This window comes from Oncorhynchus mykiss, chromosome 10 (genome assembly GCF_013265735.2).
Source record: "Oncorhynchus mykiss isolate Arlee chromosome 10, USDA_OmykA_1.1, whole genome shotgun sequence".
In the NCBI taxonomy this organism is placed as follows: domain Eukaryota; kingdom Metazoa; phylum Chordata; class Actinopteri; order Salmoniformes; family Salmonidae; genus Oncorhynchus; species Oncorhynchus mykiss.
This window is the reverse complement of record NC_048574.1, coordinates 30,176,567-30,202,805: the sequence shown is the minus strand read 5'-3', so window position 1 is coordinate 30,202,805 and position 26,239 is coordinate 30,176,567. Positions and strand designations below refer to the sequence as shown.

The 26,239-nt window shown below is 44.1% G+C and overlaps 1 protein-coding gene across 9 annotated transcripts in view; it reads right to left on the bottom strand.

The window, feature by feature from the left end:
* Nucleotides 1-2,856: 2,856 nt before the first annotated feature.
* Nucleotides 2,857-26,239, bottom strand: part of LOC110533631 (nuclear receptor corepressor 1) — a 118,870-nt gene continuing 95,487 nt past the window's right edge. For 7 of the 9 annotated variants that reach the window (XM_036990037.1, XM_036990042.1, XM_036990043.1 and 4 more), the window contains 16 exons: nt 25,883-26,213; nt 25,382-25,606; nt 23,649-23,855; nt 23,007-23,156; nt 16,656-16,841; nt 16,279-16,417; nt 11,787-12,256; nt 11,312-11,527; nt 10,482-10,630; nt 9,760-10,004; nt 9,376-9,522; nt 7,826-7,968; nt 7,528-7,581; nt 7,124-7,312; nt 6,733-6,903; nt 2,857-5,304 (listed from right to left, as the gene is read on the bottom strand). In XM_036990037.1, coding sequence (XP_036845932.1) covers nt 5,120-5,304; nt 6,733-6,903; nt 7,124-7,312; nt 7,528-7,581; nt 7,826-7,968; nt 9,376-9,522; nt 9,760-10,004; nt 10,482-10,630; nt 11,312-11,527; nt 11,787-12,256; nt 16,279-16,417; nt 16,656-16,841; nt 23,007-23,156; nt 23,649-23,855; nt 25,382-25,606; nt 25,883-26,213 — 3,207 coding nt within the window. In that variant the 3' untranslated portion in view covers nt 2,857-5,119. The remainder of the gene's footprint in view (nt 5,305-6,732; nt 6,904-7,123; nt 7,313-7,527; nt 7,582-7,825; nt 7,969-9,375; nt 9,523-9,759; nt 10,005-10,481; nt 10,631-11,311; nt 11,528-11,786; nt 12,257-16,278; nt 16,418-16,655; nt 16,842-23,006; nt 23,157-23,648; nt 23,856-25,381; nt 25,607-25,882; nt 26,214-26,239) is intronic. The other 2 variants (XM_036990038.1, XM_036990044.1) reach the window with 2 other exon arrangements.

Below are 26,239 nucleotides of genomic sequence, written 5' to 3'. Positions count from 1 at the left end.
TCCATAGACAACGCAATCTTAATTGCACTCCACACTGCCCTCACCCACTTAGATAAGAGGAATACCTATGTGAGAATGCTACAGCTCAGCGTGCAACACCATTGTTCCCTCCAAGCTCGTCACCAAACTTAGGACTCAGGGACAGCTGCATCATTGAGAGCATCTTGACTGGCTGCATCACTGATTGGCAACAGCACCTCCCTCGATTGCATGGCGGTACAGAGGGTGGTGCAGACAGCCAGGTACATGTCTGGGGCTGAGCTCCCTGCCATCCAGGACCTCTATATCAGGCAGTTTGAAAGGAAGGCCCGGGAAAATCGTTAGACTTCAGTCACCCAAGCCATAGACTGTTCTCTCTGCTTCCGCACGGCAAGCGGTACCGGTGAATCAAGTCTAACACCAACAGGCTTCTGAACAGCTTCTATCCCGAAGCCATCAGACTGCCAAATATCTAACAGAATGGCTACACGGACTATCTGAGGTGACCCTTGTATTTTATTTTTGTACTGTCTCTATGCACACTCAAAGGACTCTACACACACTGACACTCCAACACACACATTTATACTGACTCTACACCTGCACGCACACTCACTCACATACAATCGGAATTTACGCTGCTGCTACTCTATCATATACCCTGACACCTAATCACCTTACCCTACACATATCTAAAAGAGTAGGCTGGTGGGAGGAGCTATAGGAGGATGGGCTCGTTGTAATAGCTGGAATGGAATCCTTGGAATGGTACCAACCACATCAAACATGGAAAGGTGTTTGACTCTGTTCCAAATTCCATTCCAGCCATTACAATGAGCCTGTTCTCCTATAGCTCCTCCCAACAAGCTCTGATATCTACAGCTATCACTCCAGTGTCCCTGCAAAATATGGTATTGGAACTGGTTCTGTATATAGCTTCTTACTTTCTCGTGTTATTTCATATTTCTTGTGTGGTTTTGTTCTACCTTATGTTATTTTTAGCTCTACATTGATATAGATTACTGCATTGTTGGGTTTGAAGCTTGCAAGAAAGGCATTTCATTGTACTTGTGCACGTGACATTTAAACTTGAAACTTGAGTTGAGCGTTCCTCAGCTACATTTCTAGTTGAACAAGCAAGGCATATTGTTTTGTTTTCACACGGTTGACTGGCCTGCCCTGCTGATCCTGAGAAATATGTGTGGTTGTTGATAGATTATTGAGTTTACAACGCCAGGTTTGTGGGTTCAAAGACCAGTACGAAAAAGTATGAAAATGTATGCACTCACTACTGTAAGTCGCTCTGAATAAGTGTCTGCTAAATGACTAAAATGTCAATGTAAAATATGTTCAGGAGAGTAATAGTTCTCTCTAGCTGCTTTATTTATATTTCTTTGAGCATGTTTAGGTTGTATTTATCCCATACAATTACTGGGATGAATTTGACTCCAATGGAAAGGTGGTATGATATGTTTAATGCAAGATGAAATGGGTGTTTCTATAAATGTTGAGTGTATTTCGTTATACCAAGCTGCAATCCTATACCTGGGCAATTACATTAGTTTCTCAAATGACATGTTCTGAATTGAAGACCACCGGACTGCTTTAAGCGATACATTTCCTATTTTTCAGGAACTTGGACAGGATGAGGGAAGGAGCTGTTGAGATCTCAGGTCTCTACGGCACCTGTGGTGTGTCATTGCAGAAGGATGGACAAGGGTGCCTGCCCCTATCCAGGATCCTCATGATGGACTTAAGAGGGGCCAGCCATCAGGCTTAAAAAGCCTGAGTCTGTCATGGGCAGTGAGGTATTCAGGTGGGACTGCCCAAATAAGGAGGCCCTAAGCACACATTGACCAAATGTATGCTAACTGACTGTCTTGGCTTCTACAACAAATAGGCTATCAACCTTTTGTTGTGATCAGCTTATATTACACAGTTTTCATTCTGTATTTTTGTCTATAGACCAGGTAGAGTACTCATCTAACTTTACCTGTTCCCTATGTCTCTCTGGCTGGGAAGGTTCAGGATGTATTTCCTGCTATTTTCCCTGGGCCAGCCACTGGTCATGATCTGAATGGCCACCGGCCCTGATCCGCCAGGACCCTTCCCACCACCTGCTGTGGGCCTGAAGAGACCGGGCAGCGGAGGACATATGGTGAGAGACCAGGTCCGTCAAACAACGATGGGAAACAGCATAGACTAGAACTTTTACCTCAATCATTCATGTCTGTTCTCTAAAAAAGTTTCAGGCGTACCTCATGGCAGGTTCCCACATTCCAGACCAAAGATTGCATTTCTTGTCCAAGTGTAGCAAAGGGATCAGGGCATCTGCGACCTTGCTCTCTTCGCCACACCAAAACAACTTGCACTCGCAGAGTTACCACCACTCTGTAGCTGCTCTGCTGGCTTTTGCCTACCATCTGTTAGTCTTCAGCAGGAATGTGAAAAGGCTGTTCCATTGAGGGTTCTTCGGCATACCAAAAACATTTTAGCAATGAAAATGGATTGTTTTGTTAGTCATTTCACCACACTGATATATTTTTATTTATTTAACCTTAACTGACTTGCCTAGTTAAATAAAGAACAAATTCTTATTTACAATGACTGCCTACCCCAGCCAAACCCAGACGACGCTGGACCAATTGTGCGCCCCCTTATGGGACTCCCAATCACTGCCAGATGTGATGCAGCCTGGATTCAAACCAGGGACTGCAGTGACACCTCTTGCACTGAGATGCTGCACCACTTATAGATGAGCCTTGCCTTGTATTGGATGGAGCAGTTAGTCTCTTGGCCTAGCCCTAGACTAAGTAATGGAGGTCTCAGAACTTTTAAGCCAATGACCAATCAGAGAAGGAAACAAAGATGCAAACGTTTGAGGTGGAGAACTGATCCACTTTATTGATTGGTCTGAACTCTTGTAATAGACTATTAAGAGACATTGTGCGATACAAACATTGCATTTCAACATCATGGGATACAATTTTAAACAGCCAAAAAAAAATTGCATCCAGGTTGGATATCACCCAAAAAAGTAGTACACTATATAGGGAATAGGTTGCCATTTTGGACTCCATTGAGCTGAAAAGATGCACTAATTATTTTCTGTCTTCATTTCGATTTTCTTTAAGATTCAAGTGTTGTAAACTTTTTGTCATTGCCATTGTAAACACTTGACATCCCATCAAAAATAGGATGTTGAATAACTGATGTTGAAAATGATAGCAAAAATCTGAGCTCTAGGACTTAAAACAAATCTAAATATTTTTTGGGGAAAATAAATCTAGTTTAGAGCAGATTGGGATTGTTATTTAAGCAAAGCAAAAGCTGAGAGAACCAAAATGGAACATTACTGTCAATATCAATGTTGACCTTGTCAAAATTCAAAATGTAAAGAAGCTACATGTCTGTTGACAAAAAAACAGCTGATATTAATCTAGAATATTGAGAATAGATTAAGAGGCCATGGATTTGAATAGTCACCATGACAGCAAAAAAGCAACTCTTCCTTAACATCTTGACTGTACCCCAAACAAAAGTAAAACTGCAATGCATGTCACACTACAAAACCATGTACCAGCTACAAGAGAAGACAGGAACTCGGTCATAAACATCCAGGTTTCCATGAGTGATGGGCAAAGTCAAAGTCAAGCACATCTCAGTACAATCCTCTGCAGGAGCGTGAATAAGTTATACAACAGGTAGAAAGTATGCTTTTGTTGTCAAAGGTTACAAAGCAAAAAGTGCAACAATGGTGCAGACCATTTATGTTTGGTTAGTTGTCTTTTTTTGTCTAAAACATAAGACAAATCACACAAATCGGTTTTCTGTCTGAACAGTATACAAAAAAAAAAGGACTAAGGATACAAAACAAAAACATTAAAAACACCAACTTATATCTCTGAGAAAATGTGTTTAAAGCTGCCTTATTTTTCTCCAGCCACAAGGCATGGGCGAACCTCTAGAAAAGGTTCCCGATGTACTTTAGTTACCATGACAACGTGGGTTGCAGAGTACTGTAAGTAGAACATTCAGCACTTGTTGGAAACCCTAGAGGGATAGCTACGGGTCAGACTGTGTGCCATACAATACACCCACCGTAGTGGTGGTCAGCTTAATCCAAAAACGATTGGCTCAATGACAGAGTTCAGATCAACATGGGGGCCCAGAAGTAGTCATGAGGAGAAGAAACAACTTGGGACAACATCAAGCTTATTAATTAGTCTTCTTTCACCTTTCTGCTTGCTCCTACACCAGTGTTCTCAACTTGTACCAAATACATTAGTTTTGTCTCAAGGGTGTGGTGACTGACTGACAAAAGCTTTCTTTAAGTTCTAGATCAGGGGGAATATTGTTACATCCATGCATCATCTTTCTCCACAGTGTTGCAAAGACAGGCATCAAATTACAAAGCCGCAATTGAAATGTTAACATGTGTTTGTTTCATTCACTTATGTCCACAACAGGCTTTGGTGGTGCTTGGTGGTCAGGGCTTCTCCTACAGTTCTCCCCTCATTATCAAGTACAACCCACAGGTTCTGTCTCTCAGCTTCACTGTGGTGCTAGATAGGTGGGGGGTAAGAGATGGACAGGGAGAGACCGACTGATATTCAAGATTAACCCCCCCCATTCATTCAAAAACAAAGTGGATCCATTTAAAAGCATCACTAAAAGTTCAGAAAAAAACCCACTGCAAAAGGTTACTCTATTTACATACAATTATTTTTCTTAAAGACAAAAGCATTTCTTTACAGAAATCAACCACAAAAAAAGTGTTTGTTTTTTTCATCTTTTTACATACAAGTTCTTCATCTTTCATCATATCTTCCACTCAGGCGTTCTCCGTCCTGGCAGGCTGTGTCTATCAAAGCTTCTGGACGTAAAGGGAGTCAGTCAGTCCATCCTGAAGATTCCAGCCCGTCAGAAGTCACTCGCTGCCTTTCTTCCTGCTGGCAGCTAGAGGGCGCACTTGAACCAAAAGGGATACCGCCACACCCCCCTGTTCTCCCCACACTCGATCAGCACCAGTGAGTGAGGATAGGTTTTTTTTGTGAGGGGGGGCATGCAGGCCTGTACTGAGAGGCCTGCCCTTCCTCTGGGGTGGGATGGGGGGCAGGTAGGATTCTTGTGGCAGGGATCAGTCGTCACTGTCTGACAGGGTCTCATACTGCTCCGACAGTAGGGGCTCTCGCTCCCATACACGCTGTTGCTGCTGGGGCCCCAGAGGGCCTCCAGGTGGGGGCTGCTGGGTCTGTATGGAGGTGGGGGGGGTGCTGCTCAGCATGCGCATGGTCAAGGGGTTATAGGGGAATTGCATGGAGCCTGGAGAGTAAAGTGAGACAGGATAGTCATTAGAGGGATTCAGACTGTTTTGTGTCTAATATGTCAGGCTGAAAATCTATTTTTGAGATACAAGAAAATAAAATCCAGATTTCTGAATACCTGTGTGGCTGTTAATGTGGAATGATGGCCAGATAGTCAAGGTTTATATGGGCTAAGGGCCTTAACCTGTTTGGGCTAGGGGGCAGCATTTTCACTTTTGGATGAAAAGTGTGCCCAGAGTAAACTGCCTCCTATATGCATATTATTAGTAGTATTGGATATTAAACACTCCGAAGTTTCTAAAACTGTTTGAATGATGTCTGTGAGTAAAACAAAACTCATATGGCAGGCAAAAACCAGAGAAAAAAATCCAAACAGGAAGTGGGAAATCTGAGAATTTTTCAACTCATCCCCTATTGAAGATAGTGGGATATTGGTCATCGTGCACTTCCTAAGGCTTCCACTAAATATCAACAGTCTTTAGAATGTTGTTTGATGCTTCTACTATGAAGGGGGGCTGAATGAGAAGGGAATGAGTCAGAGGTCTGGCAGAGAGCCACGGGCTCGTGACGCGAGGTCATGAGAAAGTTACCTCTCGTTCCATTGCTTTTCTACAGACAATGGAATTCTCCGGTTGAGACATTATTGAACATTTATGATAAAAACATCCTAAAGATTGATTCTATACATCGTTTGATAGGTTTCTATGACCAGTAATATAACTTCATCAAAGGTAAGTGAATATTTTTAATGCTATTTCTGACCAATGTTGACTCCAACATGGCGGATATCTGTTTGTCTTGATTTGTCGTCCGAGCGCCGTACTCATATTATGCTTAAAAAAAAAGAAAAAAGAAGTGAAATCTGACACAGCGGTTGCATTAAGGAGAAGTTTATCTAAAGTTCCATGTGTAATAGTTGTATCTGTTATCAATGTTTATTATGAGTATTTATGTGAATTGATGTGGCTCTGCAAAATCACAGCATGTTTTGGAACTACTGAACATAACACGCCAATGTAAAATGAGATTTTTGGATATAAATATTCACTTTATCAAACAAAACATACATGTATTGTGTAACATGAAGTCCTATGAGTGTTATCTGATGAAGATCAAAGGTTAGTGATTCATTTTATCTATATTTGCAGCCAACTCTCTTTGGCTGGAAAAATCGCTGTTTTTCTGTGACTTGGTGGTGACCTAACAATCGTTTGTGGAGCTTTCGCTGTAAAGCCTTCTTGAAATCAGACACTGTGGCTGAATTAACGAGAATTGTATCTTTAAAATGGTGCTTAATACTTGTATGTTTGAGAAATTGGATTTATGAGATTTCTGTTGATTGAATTTGGCGCCCTGCAATTTCATTGGCTGTTGGCGAGGGGTTCCGCTAGCGGAACGGGGTTCTGTTCCCAGACAGGTTAGGTACCTGTGGACGAGGGCCGGTCCTCCCAGGACCAGGCTGGGGGCTGCTGGTGGTAGTCTCCCTCTGAGTGGACGGAAGAGACTGACGAGGGCCGCTCTGCTGCTGTGTATGCCTGGCCTGGGTTGGGCGACTTTGACTTTCGGCTGTTGGCTTTGCTCTGCAGTTTCTGTTTGCCTGTTGGACAATCAGACAAATACAAGAGTGTTAGCAATAATGCAATAGAGTTAGCAAAAGCTTAGGACTAGTCTGGTGAGTTTGTTGTAAATATCAGAATTTCTAAGAATTTGATTCCCACAATGGGCCTATAGAGACAGTAATTTCCTTGTGTGTGCATGTGAATGTGTCTATTCCTATATGTTTTAGTTGGCTGTATGTGTGCTTGTGTGCCACTGACCCATGCTAGGTGAAGGGTTGGCCTCCTGGCGGGCCTCGTTACTGGTGGTGTTAGAGCTGGGCTGAGGCCCTCCCTGGTGCTCCTCTGGCCTTTCTTCCAGGTTCCCCATCAAGGCCTTGCGAATTATGTCCTCCAGGCCCAGGTTACTGGCCGGGTCGCTGAAGGAGTGGTTCCTGGGGTTCACGCTACCTGGAGGGCCAAACACACGACGAACGATTAGACAGGGAAGATATGGAGCAGCCAGCACGGTCGTGTTCTTTAGGGTATGCAAACAGAAAACATTTAGAAAAATGTTTGTTTAAATTTATTTTATTCCATTTTGGTGCTTACTGAACACTACCCACAAGTTGCTGGTTTAAATTATTCTAGTTTGTTTGAATGGTGATAGAAATATCTAAACGCACTTGAGCTGGTCACAGCAGGCAAGTTGAAGATCTCTGTGCCTGGTTGTGCATTTCCTGAAAGAAGAAATGATAGCACAGTAAACAAAATGTCTGAAACTAAAAAATGGTGCTAAAGACAGAGTTCATTGTTATTTACAATATTTCACTTGTGAAAATGAGAAATGAGTGCAATGCATCCCATTATATGTTCATATAATACTGTATAAATTGAGTTCCATCAAATGTCACATTATTTCCATTTTGGAAAGCTTTGTTCAATGACGTTAGTACAAGGTAGATAAGAAGAGAGCACACTTACCAACATCAGAATCACTGACACCAGAGGAGTTCAACTTACGAATGATCTCCTGCTTCTTGGATTTCACCATAGGGGAGGTGTTCTCCAGCCTGGTGAAGAAGGAGGGCAGGTAGCTGACACTGCCAGGGGAGCGAGAGTCACCCCTGTAACCAGAGAAAGGCCACCACAGGGGTTAAGAGTCAGGCAGCAGATGGCTGAGTAGGCTAGCGTGCAACTGGCACCTCTTCACCCAGTTTCCACTCCGTTGGCATGCCAAATGGGTCACAGCTGCCCACAAGACACATTCCGCCCATGGGCACTGAATCCATGTGTCCTTGTGCCAGGGGAAGGTATTCAGAATCCACCACACACACACACACAAATGCATGTAGACATACAAAAAAAAATCTGTCATGCTTTTTAGTTTGTCACTTAACTTCTTGGTGACAGGGGGCAGTATTTTCACATCCAGATGAAATGCATGCCCAAATTCAACTGCCTGCTACTCATCCCCAGAAGATAACATATGCATATTATTAGTACATTTGGATAGAAAACACTGAAGTTTCTAAAACTGTTTGAATCATGTCTGTGAGTATAACATAACTTATTTAGCAGGCGAAACCCAGAGGACAAACCATTCAGATTATTATTTTTTTGAGGTCACTCTCTTTTCAATGGGTTTTCATTGAGAATCCAGATTTCTTAAGGGACCTTCTTGCAGTTCCTATCGCTTCGACTGGATGTCTTTAGAAATTGGTTGAGGTTATTCCTTTGTGTAATGAAGAAGTACGGCCATCTTGAACGAGGGTCACTTGAAGTGTACTGTTAGATAGAGGCGCGTGACCAGAACGCATGCTTCAGTTTGTTTTCTTCCGGTATTGAACACAGATCATCCAGTCTTAAATTTGATCGATTAAGTATTTTTTAACGTAAATAAAGTTGTATTATAAAAGTCGTTTTAAATGTTTTGGCAAAGTTTACAGGTAACTTTTGAGATATTTTGTAGTCACGTTGAGCAAGTTGGAACCAGTGTTTTTCTGGATCACATGCACCAAATAAATGGACATTTTGGATATATATCGACGGAATTAATCGAACAAAAGGACCATTTGTGATGTTTATGGGACATATTGGGGTGCCAACAAAAGAAGCTCGTCAAAGGTAAGGCATGAATTATATTTTTTATTTCTGCATTTTATGTCGAGCCTGCAGGGTTGAAATATGGTTTCTCTCTTTGTTTACAGAGGTGCTATCCTCAGCTAATAGCACCGTTTGATTTGGCCGAAAAGCCTTTTTTGAAATCTGACATGTTGGCTGGATTCACAACAAGTGTAGCTTTAATTTTGTGATTTAATGAAAGTTAGATTTTTATTAGTAATTTATTTGAATTTGGCGCTCTGCATTTTCCCTGGCTTTTGGCCAGGTACCACATATCCTAGAGAGGTTAAACCTTAAAGACACCAAAACATACAAATATGCCTAGTTATAACATTGAAAGACAATGTAAGGTGAATATAAACAAATGGGAGTACCCCCACTTCTTATGAAGATATGCCAGTCCTACACACCTCATCTCAGGCTGGTCAGCCTCTCGCCTCTGTGGTTGCTGCTGCTCTCTGGCCTCTTGTTGTTTATCCTGGTAGCTCTGGGGAGGGGAGATGGGCTCATAGCTCTCTATCGCCCCCCTGCCACCCCGATCAGGGGATTTACCAGGTCTGGGGGAGGCACAGAGGAAAAGAGCAAAAAGTGAGAATCTGATGGAGTGGTCAGAGGTGTACCACCAGGGTTATGTTCAGTAGGGAGAAAACATTTTGCATGGAGGTACTACCTGAACACAAGTTTTTGTTTTTCGTTGCAAAACATTTTGCTATGGTGTACACCCTAATGACCATGTCTCAGGCTGGCTTGGTGAAGAGGCTGTGTTGGGCTACCGCCGGGTGCTGTTACTGTACCTGGCTCTGGGCTTGTCAGGGGCATTATCGGGAGACACTCTGCTGGGTGTGGGTCTCTGGTGGTGTGATGGGGCCTGGGCCTGGTTTTCTGGGCTGTAGCGGCTGGGGACCTTGGCACGACCCCCGGGGCCCAAGATAGACACGGGCAGCTGGGCACTCTGGAATGTGGTGGTGGCAGAGGAGGAGATGGTAGCGGAGGACTGAGGAGGGTCCTGGTTCCTGGCAAAGTCCTGGGTGATGATATGCTATAAAGGAGAAAGAGGAGAGGACAAGGGGACAGACAGATCAGGGAGATGTTAGTACTTGGAGGCACACATACATTTTCACTACTCTTAAAAGTATTTATCTTAAGATGTCTAGTAGAGGCTGTTGTCAGAGTTGTTGAGATCATCATTTGCAGTTCAGTCGATGGATCACTCAAGATATCATCACTCAACAAAAAGTGGTATAGGAGGCATACTGTACATACATTTTTGGTAAAGTAAATTGTATTGGTTACACAGAATGTGGATACTTTGCCTCAGGATTCAGGAACCCAGCTGAAAAGGGTTATGAATGAATGAGTCATTGGATGTGTTCCAGGCTGACTACATTGCAGTTGCCTGATAGATCTCTGATTAGTTTTAACATATTAGATAACCACAACGATATATCAATCTGATGGCCGACTGCGCAGGCAATTACATGGCATGCAACTGTGGAAAGCTACCAGTGTGTCTTACCGAGATGTGGTCAGCCAGGGTCATGACCCGGTGGGTCTTGGGGACCTGCTGGGACTGGGAGTACCCTCCGTCAGCCTGGGAGGAGGGGGGCTGCTGTGACTCTGCTGACTGGCGGTAGCGGATCATGTCAAAGGGACGCATGCCAGCTGCTGAGTGAGAATATTCCACACACACACACACACACAGAGAGAGTTGCGGGAGGGGAGATGAGGGGGAGGAGGGGTAGCACTGTATTGCATGCCAGCACCAACTGATATACATTTGCCTACAGCAGACAGAAATAGCTTGTGCAGCGGTCTGGTGACCAGACGGGGGCTAGTGGGGAATGGAATGGTGTCGTCTGCTATATCTGTTGTACTCAGATGACTCGGGTGGAGTCATTCGGGTTGTAGTATGTTTACACCATATCATCACTATAAGATACAGTATGCCTCTGCAGTAACCTGAATTCAATACAGCTTGTAGAGCTGAGTTGGTTAAATTTTGTATTGAAGTCAGTTGAGTACAGATATTGTACTGTACTCATGTAGGACATGGTAGGTAACTTAAACCTTGGAAAAGGAAAACAGTACTTGAGAAAGAGTGATTCAGAGCGCCAAGAGAATACTTCAAGTCTCCATATATGGCATCTATAGAGCTTTACCGGTCAGTCAGGGCCAGTTTCCCAGACACATTAAGCCTAGCCCTTGACTGAAATGCACTTTCAATAGATATTCACTATTGAGCAAGCCTTTTTGTTGTTGTCCAGATGCAGGCTTAATCTGTGTCAGGGAAACCAGCACTGACAACACATATTCATGTTTTTTTCACAGTATATAGTGCCATCTCACCTTGTGCTGCTGCCTGTGCGGCCCGGTCCCTGTCGGCTCGGTCCCTGTCGGCCCTCTCCCTGTCGGCCCGGTCCCTGTCGGCCCGGTCCCTGTCGGCCCGGTCCCTGTCGGCCCGGTCCCTGTCGTCCTGCTGCTGCTGGGACTGGGCTGGTGAGTTGGCTGGGCTGATCACATCGATGGCTCCTCCACTGGGGATCTCATACCTACTGGACGACACTGCAGGGCCAGGCACAGACACACACACTTATAAAACAACCCTCTCACTAACATATGAGATATTATTATAATTTGTATTTATTTTATTTGCTATGTTATTAAGTCTTATATGTTAGAAATGTTGGGAATTAAACCGCAAACCAAATCTATATCCAGGTCTCTAACCACCACAGCAGTGTTCCGTACTGCCTTCCATCCCATCTGTCCCATTGTGTCTACGTTCTATACTGTTCTCTGTTGTTCTATGTGGAAGACTCACAGCTGCTGGAGGAGTCGGAGCTCTGGGAGCCTCTCTCCCGGGAGTCCTTGTCCGAGGCGATCTGGCTCGTAATGATGACGTCAATGAAGTTGGCGGCCGTGATGGTGGTCTTTCCTCTGGTCCTCAGCTCTTCCTCGATGCGTGACTTGCTGGGAGGACCCTTGTCCTTACTCCCCTGGGGACCACTGGGCCCCTCAGCGTATCCTGGGTGGAGTTTCCCCCCTGGCAGAGACATTGGGCCGTAGGGAGACTGCATGGAGCGCCTGTCTGCCTCCTGCTGCTGCTGCTCGTGCTGCCGCCTGGCCACCAAGGATGATAAAGACATGTCGTCGTCTCGGTCATGCTTGGAAGAGTCCTTGCCTTTGTTGACGTCCATTTGAGGGGCGGAGGCGGCGGCGTCCACCAGGGCAGCCAGGGCGTCGGCTGCAGTGCTGTAACGGGCTCCTGCCTGGGCTGCTGCCGCTGCCGGCCTGGAGGGGGAAGAGAGAGGCAGAGGGTTATGCGTCATCATGCAAAATGGTATGCATGCAACACAAGTTAAACATTCACCTTCTGTCAAGCTGGCTACGCATGGTTTCATGCATACGCTCGATAAATCCAACGTATGCACCACGGCAAAGGCAGCGTTCCATTGGAAATTAATGCACTTCTGGTGTACCGCAATGACGCTATCGGTGATGGAGGTGTTAACATGGTATTGGTATACACACACACCAAAAATATAAACGCAACATGCAACAATTTCAAACATTTTACTGAGTTACATTTAATTTAAAGAAATCAGTCAATTGAAATACTCATAATCTTTAATGATAATCTATGGATTTCACATGACTGGGAATAAAGATATGCCTATGTTGGTCACCTTAAAGTCAGTATCTTGTGACCACCAGAGTATGTGAACGGAACGAAGAGCAGTGTGACTAGAGCGCAGAGTTAGATTCCCAAAGGCTGGTGCGTCGGCCTTCTTGCACGCTACCAATTTCGCTCCAGTGGCACTCACTTCATGACCTCAGGGCATGCCCGCTCCAGCATGCATTTGTAGTCTACTTATGTGCTGCTATAGTCCCCTGCTTTAGCTACTGTCATGGAGTTCACTAAATATTGATGGTATACTTACTATGTGCACATGCTAAATGAAAGGAATGAGATGGGTAGCAAAGTATTTATAAACTAAAACTCAGATCTCTTAAAAGTTTCATTCATTTTTCTCCACGACACACACACGACCATAATATGATTTTGTCTCAATAGGCCTGGCATATTCTCACTTTCAAGGAGCTTTCAATTTTGAATGAACCAAATGCCTACCTATAAGAAGAAAAGAAAAAACTCTGCATCTATGCCCAGCCTGGCAAGAGTGGCCAAAAGGGTGTTTAGCATCTCCAGTGGGCTCTGCAAGCACGGTAAGGATATTCTCCATTCTCCATCGTATGAGCCTGAAGCCACACTCTCACCAAACTCCTGTTTTTTTTATTATTTCAAAAAAGGCAATGCAGATTGAGCCTAACATTGCATTTTTTGTTTAATTTGTATTTAATTGTAAGTAAGTCACAGCCTATTTGCGCAATTTATAGACTAATGATTTAATACAACAAAATGTTGTTTAAATGCTGAGCACTTTATGTTCCTACCAGCCAATTGTGTCGCACTCGCAAATGCATTTCTTTGTAGGCTACAGCCTTGAAATAATATATCCTAAATAATACATTTTCTTTCCGTGTTTGGCTCCTGACCTATTTAGAGTGTTTACATGCTGTATGACATGTAGCCTATTTGAAATGATGAGCACTTCTTACATTGAACTTTGTTTATTAAAATACTTGTCATTCAAATCATATGGTTTGGTTTAAATACTTCAAAACCAAATAGTAGGTCCAGGCAGTCAGAAAAATAGATGGGTGTTGGTTAAATTGTGCTTTTAATGAATGGAGTGACCGTTTTTCCCCCTGTGAGCACAGGATGGTTTTTAGTGGAGCGGTTGGAAAGGACGTTGAGTGCCAGAACAGTGTGCAAGCATTTGCCTCATTCAGCGCAACACATCTCCTTCGTATAGGGTTGATCAGGCTGTTGATTGTAGCCTGTGGAATGTTGTCCCACTCCACTTCAATGGCTGTGCGAAGTTGCTGGATATTGGCGGGAACTGGAACACGCTGTCATACACATCGATCCACACCATCCCAAACATGCTCAATGGGTGAGTTTTGCAGGCCATGGAAGAACTGGGACATTTTCAGCTTTCAGGAATTGTGTAAAGATACTTTATAAAAATGTATTTTACTTTTATTTAAGTCAGTTAAGAACAAATTCTTATTTTCAATGACGGCCTAGGAACAGTGGGTTAACTGCCTTGTTTAGGGGCAGAACAACAGATTTTTACCTTGTCAGCTTGGGGATTCGAACTTGCAACCTTTCGGTTACTAGCCCAACGCTCTAACCACTAACCCTTGCGATGTGGGGTCGTGCATTATCATGCTGAAACATGAGGTGATGGCGGTGGATGAATGGCTGGACAATGGGCCTCATCACGGTATCTTTGTGCATTCAAATTGTGATCGATAAAATACAACTGTGTTCTTTGTCTGTAGCTTATGCCTGCCCATACCATAACCCCACCATGGGGTAAACCGCTCCCGCACGAAGATATACACATTGTCTGCGGTTGAGAGGCCGGTTGGAGGTACTGCCAAATTAACATGAAATTCTCTGGCAACAGCTCTGGTGAGCATTCTTGCAGTCAGCATGCCAACTCCTTCTAGACTGTAAACTCTCCTTCCAGACTCATATCAAACATCTCCATTCGAAAATCAAATCTAGAGTCGGCTTTCTATTCCGCAACAAAGCCTCCTTCACTCACGCCGCCAAACTTACCCTAGTAAAACTGACTATCCTACCGATCCTCGACTTCGGCGATGTCATCTACAAAATTGCTTCCAACACTCTACTCAGCAAACTGGATGCAGTTTATCACAGTGCCATCCGTTTTGTCACTAAAACACCTTATACCACCCACCACTGCGACCTGTATGCTCTAGTCGGCTGGCCCTCGCTACATATTCGTCACCAGACCCACTGGCTCCAGGTCATCTACAAGTCCATGCTAGGTAAAGCTCCGCCTTATCTCAGTTCACTGGTCACGATGGCAACACCCACCCGTAACACGCGCTCCAGCAGGTGTATCTCACTGATCATCCCTAAAGCCAACACCTCATTTGGCCGCCTTTCGTTCCAGTTCTCTGCTGCCTGTGACTGGAATGAATTGCAAAAATCGCTGAAGTTGGAGACTTTTATCTCCCTCACCAACTTCAAACATCTGCTATCTGAGCAGCTAACCGATCGCTGCAACTGTACATAGTCTATCGGTAAATAGCCCACCCATTTTTACCTACCTCATCCCCATACTGTTTTTATTTATTTTCTTTTCTGCTCTTTTGCACACCAATATCTCTACCTGTACATGACCATCTGATCATTTATCACTCCAGTCTTAATCTGCAAAATTGTAATTATTCGCCTACCTCCTCATGCCTTTTGCACACAATGTATATAGACTCCTTTTTTCTACTGTATTATTGACTTGTTAATTGTTTACTCCATGTGTAACTCTGTGTTGTCTGTTCACACTGCTATGCTTTATCTTGGCCAGGTCGCAGTTGCAAATGAGAACTTGTTCTCAACTATCCTACCTGGTTAAATAAAGGTAAAAAAATAAAATAAAAATAAATAAATAAATTGCACACTCCCTCAAAACTTGAGACATCTGTGGCATTGTGTTGTATGACAAAACCACACATTTTAGAGTAGCCTTGTATTGTCCCCAGCACAAGGTGCACATGTGTAATGACCATGCTGTTTAATCAGCTTCTTGATATGCCAGAGGTGGATGGATTATCTTGGCAAAGGAGAAACGCTCACGAAACATGGGCCCAACACTTTACTTAATGCGTTTATATTTTTGTCCAGCACACACGCACTTGGTCAAAAGTTTAAGAACACCTACTCATGCAAGGGTTTTTCTTTATTTTTACTATTTTCTACATTGTAGTTGGTTGGTTGAGAGAATGCCAAGAGTGTGCAAAACTGTCAAGACAAAGGTTACTTTTTTGGTTACTACATGATTCCTTCCATGTGTTATTTCATAGTTCTGATGTCTTCACTATTATTCTATAATGTAGAAAATAGTAAAAATAAAGAAAACCCCTTGAATGAGTAGGTGTGTCCAAACTTTTGACTGGTACTGTAAATATATAGAACCAGGGAGAGGGTAAAGAGTAGAAGGGCTGTTATGTTCTGTGAGCATGTACAGGGTTTTCATTGCAAATGGCATAACATTTAGTGCAGGCAGGTATGCTCCTGACGTGTTGCAATGTGCAAATGAAAGTATGCCCATAAGAATGGATTAACAGTACACACACACACACTAAGACTCAGAGTGTACATGAGGTGAGGTCAGGGCTTACCAGGCCAGAGCGGAGAAGGCTTAGAGACTCACATGAGAGGGGTGATGACGCCCTTGCTGTTGGCTCCCTGGAAGATGCTGGGCCGCTGCTGCTGGGCTTCCTGTGACCTCATAGAGGGGGAGGGGCTACGCAGGTATCCACGGCTACCCGGTCTGTCTGGCTGCCCAGGACCTGGGGACAAATAAGAGGGGACTTCAATAACAGAGAAGAGCAATTCAAAGTTGGAAGCATATAATGTTTTTTCCAACACTGTGCAAAAGACAGGCTACATAAATCCTTAACTCTGTGAGAGCATCTGTCCAGCCAGGTCCAATCGAAATAAACTACTATTATATAGCTCACATTCACATGCATTTCTGTATTATTGATGACACAGTACAGCACTATACAATATAATGATGAGTCTTACCTCCACGCATGTAGTCATTGGCAACCGCTGCAGCCACTGCTCGCTCACGCTCTCGTTGTCTTTGCTCCTGTTCCCGCTCCCTGTGCTCCCTTTCTCTCTCTTTTTCTCGTTGCTCCCGATCACGCTCCCTCTCTCGTTCTCGCTCCTGGTTGGCCGCTGCAGTAGCTGCGAGGTGGGCTTGGTGGCCTGTAGACACAAAGAAACAAACAACACACAGCAGGGTTACACACCATTAGGGCTGCAAAGGGTCGGGAAATTTCCATGGGAAGTAAAGCCCGGGAATTTGGGGAATTTTGTTTAAATTCATCAAAAAATGTTAGCTTATAACAGTGAACCTTTTCTGTGGGATACACAAGGCAATTCTAGGTCTTGTGGCATATTTTGGTTAAACTATCCTAAATTCAATGGAATTGCACCCTCTGCATGCACAGTCCGGTCACAACTTGCAGACTTGTTTACGTGTTGCTGTGCGTTGTTGCCAACCTTACTTTGCTACCTGACAACTTTACGGTTTTTACTTTTACCGTTTATATTTTTGGTTTTTCCCTCAACTTTTTTTTTCTTATTCAACTTTTTCACTCCGGACGCTTTATCTGGACATGGTTCGTCAGGACCTCCACCAGCCGAAGCTAAGTAGTAACATTAACATGATGCCTTCTAATTGCAGTCGCTGTACTCATAATATACAGGAGATAGATCGCCTTACGGCAAGGATAGCTGTGCTACAGGCCCAGCTTCAGACGCAATCGTTAGGCAAGGGTAATTTCAGTGTAGGAAAGGATGAAACAGCGTCTGTGCCACCAGTAAGTACAGATAGTAGTATAAATCCCCTCGCACGGTCCCCGCAGCCGGACAACTTTCTCACGGTTTCTGGAGGGAAATGCTGTAGGAATGCTCAACCGGTGTCGGTCATTCAGCCGACAGAAACTTTCAACCGGTTTTCCCCATTAAGCAACGAGTCGGAGTCAGAGGCCGAGCCTTCTCTTGTCTCTACTCCTCCCGTTACGGGGTCTGAGACGCCAAAGCTTCCCACCATTAGCTCTGACAAATTGAAAACTCTAGTCATTGGCGACTCCATTACCCGCAGTATTAGACTTAAAACGAATCATCCAGCGATCATACACTGTTTACCAGGGGGCAGGGCTACCGATGTTAAGGCTAATCTGAAGATGATGCTGGCTAAAGCTAAAACTGGCGAGTGTAGAGACTATAGAGATATTGTTATCCACGTCGGCACCAACGATGTTAGGATGAAACAGTCAGAGATCACCAAGCGTAACATAGCTTCAGCGTGTAAATCAGCTAGAAAGATGTGTTGGCATCGAGTAATTGTCTCTGGCCCCCTCCCAGTTAGGGGGAGTGATGAGCTCTACAGCAGTCTCACAACTCAATCGCTGGTTGAAAACGGTTTTCTGCCCCTCCCAAAAGAATTTGTAGATAATTGGCCCTCTTTCTGGGACCCACAAACAGGACTAGCCCTGACCTGCTGAGGAGTGACGGACTCCATCCTAGCTGGTGGGGTGCTCTCATCTTATCTACCAACATAGACAGGGCTCTAACTCTAGCTCCACAATGAAATAGGGTGCAGGCCAGGCAGCAGGCTGTTAGCCAGCCTGTCAGCATAGTGGAGTCTGCCACTAGCACAGTCAGTGTAGTCAGCTCAGCTATCCCCATTGTGACCGTTTCTGTGCCTCGACCTAGGTTGGGCAAAACTAAACATGGCGGTGTTCGCCTTAGCAATCTCACTAGGATAAAGACCTCCTCCATTCCTGTCATTATTGAAAGAGATTATGATACCTCACATCTCAAAATAGGGCTACTTAATGTTAGATCCCTTACTTCAAAGGCAATTATAGTCAATGAACTAATCACTGATCATAATCTTGATGTGATTGGCCTGACTGAAACATGGCTTAAGCCTGATGAATTTACTGTGTTAAATGAGGCCTCGCCTCCTGGCTACAGGATCAAGAGAGACGCTCAAGTGTTTTAGTAATATATCTCTTGACACAATGATGAAAATAATCATGGCCTCTAAACCGTCAAGCTGCATACTGGACCCTATTCCAACTAAACTACTGAAAGAGCTGCTTCCTGTGCTTGGCCCTCCTATGTTGAACATAATAAACGGCTCTCTATCCACCGGATGTGTACCAAACTCACTAAAAGTGGCAGTAATAAAGCCTCTCTTGAAAAAGCCAAACCTTGACCCAGAAAATATTTAAAAAACTAAAATCGGCCTATATCGAATCTTCCATTCCTCTCCAAAATTTTTGAAAAGGCTGTTGCGCAGCAACTCAATGCCTTCCTGAAGACAAACAATGTATACGAAATGCTTCAGTCTGGTTTTAGACCCCATCATAACACTGAGACTGCACTTGTGAAGGTGGTAAATGACCTTTTAATGGCATCAGAACAAGGCTCTGCATCTGTCCTCATGCTCCTAGACCTTAGTGCTGCTTTTGATACCATCGATCACCACATTCTTTGAGAGATTGGAAACCCAAATTGGTCTACACGGACAAGTTCTGGCCTGGTTTAGATCTTATCTGTCGGAAAGATATCAGTTTGTCTCTGTGAATGGTTTGTCCTCTGACAAATCAACTGTAAATTTCGGTGTTCCTCAAGGTTCCGTTTTAGGACCACTATTGTTTTCACTATATATTTTACCTCTTGGGGATGTCATTTGAAAACATAATGTTAACTTTCACTGCTATGCGGATGACACACAGCTGTACATTTCAATGAAACATGGTGAAGCCCCAAAATTGCCCTCGCTAGAAGCATGTGTTTCAGACATAAGGAAGTGGATGGCTGCAAACGTTCTACTTTTAAACTCGGACAAAACAGAGATGCTAGTTCTAGGTCCCAAGAAACAAAGAGATCTTCTGTTGAATCTGACAATTAATCTTAATGGTTGTTGTACTGTCGTCTCAAATAAAACTGTGAAGGACCTCTACGTTACTCTGGACCCTGATCTCTCTTTTGAAGAACATATCAAGACTGTTTCAAGGACAGCTTTTTTCTCATCTACGTAACATTGCAAAAATCAGAAACTTTCTGTCCAAAAATTATGCAGAAAAATGAATCCATGCTTTTGTCACTTCTAGGTTAAACTACTGCAATGCTCTACGTTAGGCTTGCTCCTACATATCTCTCTGACTTGGTCCTGCCGTACATACCTACACGTACGCTACGGTCACAAGACGCAGGCCTCCTAATTGTCCCTAGAATTTCTAAGCAAACAGTTGGAGGCAGGGCTTTCTCCTATAGAGCTCCATTTTTATGGAATGGTCTGCCTACCCATGTGAGAGACGCAAACTCGGTCTCAACCTTTAAGTCTTTACTGAAGACTCATCTCTTCAGTGGGTCATATGATTGAGTGTAGTCTGGCCCAGGAGTGTGAAGGTGAACGGAAAGGCTCTGGAGCAACGAACCGCCCTTGCTGTCTCTGCCTGGCCGGTTCCCCTCTTTCCACTGGGATTCTCTGCCTCACTGGCTTACTAGGGCTCTTTCATACCGTCCCTAGGAGGGGTGCGTCACTTGAGTGGGTTGAGTCACTGATGTGATCTTCCTGTCTGGATTGGCGCCCCCCCTTGGGTTGTGCCGTGGCGGAGATCTTTGTGAGCTATACTCGGCCTTGTCTCAGGTGGAAAGGATTGTGTGGATCTGATGCTCTTTCCCCTGCTGACTCAATCATCCTCCAAATCCCACCAACATCAGCCACCTCAGAGCGCAACTGGTCCTTGTTTGGGAACACACACACACACACCAAATCTCGCAACAGGCTGACCAATATAAGAGTGAAAAATTGGTGGCCATCTGGGCAAATTTGAGGCTTTTTGAGCCTGACAGCAAGCCATCCTCAACAAGGTTGGAAAGTGACAGTGAAGATGAGGCCTCAGAGTCTGATGTTCAAGAGGTGGACATTGAGGAGGTCCAGGGAGAAATAGAAGACGGGGGAAGACAAACAAAGCTTAAGTTTAGACTATCACCATGATGTTGACCAGACAGTCTTTCAACAATGGTCGCATCTCAAATAGAGGTCGACCGATTATGATTTTTCAACGCCGATGCCGATTATTGGAGGACCAAAAAAGCCGATACCGATTAAATCGGCCGATTTTTATTTATAATAATGACTATTACAACAATACTGAATGAACACTTATTTTAATTTAATATAATACATCAATGAAATCAATTTAGCCTCAAGTAAATAATGAAACATGTTCAATTTGGTTTAAATAATGCAAAAACAAAGTGTTGGAAAAGAAAGTAAAAGAGCAATATGTGCCATGTAAGAAAGCTCACGTTTCAGTTCCTTGCTCAGAACATGAGAACATATGAAAGCTGGTGGTTCCTTTTAACATGAGTGTTCAATATTCCCAGGTAAGAAGTTTTAGATTGTAGTTATTATAGGAATTACAGGACTATTTCCTTCTATACCATTGGTATTTCATTAACCTTTGACTATTGGATGTTCTTATAGGCACTTTAGTATTGCCAGTGTAACAGTATAGCTTCCGTCCCTCTCCTCGCTCCTCCCTGGGCTCGAAACAGCAACACAATGACAACAGTCACCATCGAAGCAGCGTTACCCATGCAGAGCAAGGGAAACAACCACAGGCTCAGAGAGAGTGACGTTTGAAACGCTATTAGCGCACGCTAACTAGCTAGCCATTTCACTTCGGTTACACCAGCCTCATCTCGGGAGTTGATAGGCTTGAAGTCATAAACAGCGCAATGCTTGACACACAATGAAGAGCTGCTGGCAAAACACACGAAAGTGCTGTTTGAATGAATGTTTACACGCCTGCTTTTTTATTTTACCTTTATTTAACTAGGCAAGTCAGTTAAAACCTGTTGCGACTCTAGGGGCAGTATTTTTATTTTTGGAAAAAAAACGTTCCCATTTTAAATGGGATATTTTGTCAGGACAAGATGCTAGAATATGCATATAATTGACAGCTTTGGATAGAAAATACTTTAACGTTTCCAAAACTGTAAAGATATTGTCTGTGAGTATAACAGAACTGATGTTGCAGGCGAAAGCCTGAAATAAATCCAATCCGGAAGTGCCCCAGGTTTTGAAAGCGCTGCGTTCCAATGAGTCCCTATTGAGCAGTGAATGTGCCATCAACGAGCTTACGCTTTCTACGTATTCCCCAAGGTGTCTACAGCATTGTGACGTAGTTTTATGCATTTATGTTGAAGAATAGCCGTAGGTCGGCCACATTGCGTAAGTGGTCACATGGTGGCTCCGAGAGAGATTCTCGCGTAAAATACAGAGGTAGCCATTACTCCAATCGAATAGATATAGATATATTATCGAATAGATATTAGAAAAACACCTTGAGGATTGATTATAAACAACGTTTGCCATGTTTCTGTCGATATTATGGAGCTAATTTTGAATATTTTTCGCCGTTTTCGTGACTGCAATTTCCGGGCGATTTCTCAGCCAAACGTGAAGAACAAACGGAGCTTTTTCGCCTACAAAAATAATATTTTGGGAAAAAATGAACTTTGGCTATCTACCTGGGAGTCTCGTGAGTGAAAACATCCGAAGTTCATCAAAGGTAAACTATTTAATTTGATTGCTTTTCTGATTCGTGACAAGGTTGCCTGCTGCTAGCAAGGCATAATGCTATGCTAGTCTATGATAAACTTACACAAATGCTTGTCTAGCTTTGGCTGTAAAGCATATTTTGAAAATCTGAGATGACAGGGTGATTAACAAAAGGCTAAGCTGTGTTCCAATATATTTCACTTGTGATTTTCATGAATAGGAAGATTTTCTAGGAAGATTTATGTCCGTTGCGTTATGCTAATTAGTATCAGGCGATGATTACGCTCCCGGACCCGGGTTTGAGAGTCACAAGAAGTTAAGAACAAATTCTGATTTTCAATGACGGCCTAGGAACAGTGGGTTAACTGCCTGTTCAGGGGCAGAACAACAGATTTGTACCTTGTCAGCTCGGGGATTTGAATTTCCAACCTTCTGGTTACTAGTCCAACGCTCTAAAAATTTTATTTTTAAAAATCGGCGCCCAAAAATACAGTTTTCCGATTGTTATGAAAACTTGAAATCGGCCCTAATTAAATCGGCCATTCCGATTGATTGGTCGACCTCTAATCTCAAATTGAACTTTTAACAAAGCGCGTGTCTGATTTTGAGAAGAGAAGTTACTGAACTATGTGTTCATTTAGATCTGGTCCATAGAGGTGCGTAGAGGTTTGTTCAGATTCTCAGAACTCGGGAGTGTAGCAGGGCAGTGAGGTTAGGAGGAGGGTACAAAGGAACAAAAAGGGTGTCAGGTTGGGGTTGGGGCAGGATGGGGTCCTCACCTGCAGATATGGAGGCTTGGTTGAAAGGCCTAGGAGGGAAAGGGGGTTGAGCTCCAGGGATGTAGGTGATGCGGTCCAAAGTGGGAGTACCTGTTCCCCCAGGGTGAGGCAACAGGATAGTTGGAGGCATCTGGGCTAGATCAATAATCCCTTTTACAGACAGAAGCAAAGGGCCAACAGTGAGCAACATGAACCAAATCCATAGGATCAATTTCAAGAGTTATGAATGAACACTGCGTACAGTAGCCTTGGTTTTACCGGTCACCTTACTCTGAACAGTGCTCAAAAATAATAATTGTATTTGTTTAAGGGCTGCTTTAAAAAAATATATGTTAAGGTGTGTGGAGTGATAGTCACCTTGTAACCACTGGACAAATGAAAATTGGAAGTTTGTCAATACCCAATTTATAAAATTAAGTATTAGCTGTAGTCAGCTGCAGCCCTAAAATTAACATAAACAAATCAGCTATAGTAAATTAAATAAAATTCTAAATCAATATGAGGCAATTTGTGAGGGTCATTTGCTTCTGGGTGTCTGGAAAAAGGTAGCCACTAATTCACAAGCACAGTCTGCTTACTATCCCCCCACCTCCCTCCCGTGAGAGAGGGACACACAGACAGCCAGCCGCCAGAGTACAGTACCTCGCGCTCCGGGAGGGTAAGACAGAGCTATCGGTTGCTGTTCCCGTGGCGACAGGCCCCTGGCGACGTCGGGCCGTGGGATAACCTGCATCTGCTGGGAGGTGATATAATCATTGAGGATGGTCTGCCTTGTGTTCTCCATGGTGTACAGCTGGTAGGTGTTGTGGTAGCCCGTTGGGGACGGCTGCCTCGGGAACATGTACGCAGCTGCAGGGGGAAAGAGGAGGATAGACAAGGAGCAAACAGAGACCAATAATATGAACAACAGGCTCCTTACTAGTGATGCACCGATATAACATCTAAAATAATCCTATTTTATAAGACAGTTCTTATTTGATTAATTGTGGTCGGACCCATCTATGTGAAGCAAGCCACAATAAGGATTAGCCTTCAAAATAAAAGTATGGCATAATTCTACTATTTGTATTCATTTGCATCACTGTCAATGACATACTTTTATTTTGAAGGCAACCCGCAAATCCCACTATTGTGCCTAATCCTTATTGTGGCTAGCTTCAGAACACATGAGCCTCACTAGCCAGATGAAGCCAGCTGGCTGCTTATAACGTTAGCTTTGGGCAACAGAGTTAAGTAGCTGGCTAGCTATTTATTTTCATGAACTGGAGTTCAATTTCAATAGCCGAACAGCAAGTGGCAACCTAGCTAATACTTATAAGGATTCCTAAATCATTCCTGAAAATGACTGCAGTTTCTACTGGTCATTGTTTTCCAGCTGGTTGTATTGGTGCTAGCTTGGTACCAAGCTAAAGCTAGCTACCCCAGAAGTTGCCGTCGAACAAAATCGTTCGTGGCTGGTGTTTGCAGACGTTTTTTTGTACAGCTTTGACAGTGCTACTGTATCTTTTTTGACACGCTAAGACCCAAACAGCGTTCCATAGTATGTATGTCGTGAAGCTAATAGCAGTGACGCTATTACTGTGTAACTCCGGTAGGGCAACATCTGAAAAATAGAGCACTTGGTTGTGTGTACCGGTGCTCAACCAGTTGGCGAAAGCCAACATCACCCACGACAGAGAACGGTTGATTGGCTTTAATGGATTTCGCCTTTGAGTTGTCTCGCAGACATTTTCTTACTCTTTCAAAAGACTGCTCGATCCACACAGCAGACATTGTGGGCTAGGTTTTTTTTTTTTTTTTTTTAAATTTTTTTTTACCTTTATTTAACCAGGCAAGTCAGTTAAGAACAAATTCTTATTTTCAATGACGGCCTGGGAACAGTGGGTTAACTGCCTGTTCAGGGGCAGAACGACAGACCTTGTCAGCTCGGGGGTTTGAACTCACAACCTTCCGGTTACTAGTCCAACGCTCTAACCACTAGGCTACCCTGCCGCCCCAAGGTTAGGAATGCTGTGTTGCATGTGTAGCGCAACATTTTACGTGGCGTCATTATACCATGTACCAACGTTATATAGGTATGCACGGTAGCTTTGACATCGGTTTTTAACATCGGCATTAAACTAGACATCGGGCCGTTACCGATGTTGGGTTTTTAGTAATATCGTCCGATTCCGATATTTTCACCGATATATCGTGCATCCCTACTGACGTCAACCTGAGACTGGACATTCAGTGCCTATGAATGAGAGACACCAAAGATAACCTTCATCAGTTTACCCAGAATCCTTCTATCATTCCAGGATTCAGGTCCATTACTGTGTCATTTAATAGAGGTTGGCTTAAGTTCATTGAAGTGGCTGTGTAGCATATCCTACCTGGGTCCAGGACGGCCCTGTGGAAGAGGGCAGGGTCTAGGTGTGGAGGTAGGTGGAACCTGGGCTCTCCGGGGGCCATGGGGCGGTGGTGGGGGTCGAAGGGGCTGTGGGAGGCCATAGGGTGGTTGGGGTCACCCCCTGACACAGGAGACTTGGCTGGAACACTGTCCCTCTGAGTGGGGGTCATGGTACTCTTCCGGTCATGGGACGCAGGCTTCCCAGAGCCTGGATAGGGGAGAGATGATCACAATTACAAATGGGTTTCATCAATACAAAATCACAAAGTCAGTTTACATATAGTACTGTAAACATAACTAATATAAAAATGTGTTCACACTTTCAACGTCGGAAAATTGTAATGATGTAAAGACCCATAGCAACACATCATTGCTTGTGAACTGATTGCTGTACAGCGAAACTACACGGTGCAGTCAGATACAGCTGACAGGATACATCTGCATTGAAAGTGAAGACTAAGAGGGATGGTCAGACAAGACGTACCCTCCTGTCCTCGGCCCAGCATTGGTGAGCCTCTGGACATGGAGCTAGTGCTGTAGTTGACCGGGGTCCTGCGGGCGTCGGCATCTTGGTACATGCCCGGGCTGAGCTGGGACTTTCCTTGCTCCTGGTGGGTGGAACGCAGGACGGAGGTTGCCGAGTTGACCACAGAGGTGTGGCGCGCTCGCTGCTCCGCTGCCGCCTTGCTCTCCTCATACTTGGCCCGCTCCATGGCCTCCAGTGGGGGCATGGTGTGACCATGGGGCAGCCTACTGGGACTGGTGATCAGGGACTTGACGTTGTGCTTGATGGCCGACTGGCTCAGAGGATGGCCCTGGTAGAGAGAGGAGAGGAGGGATT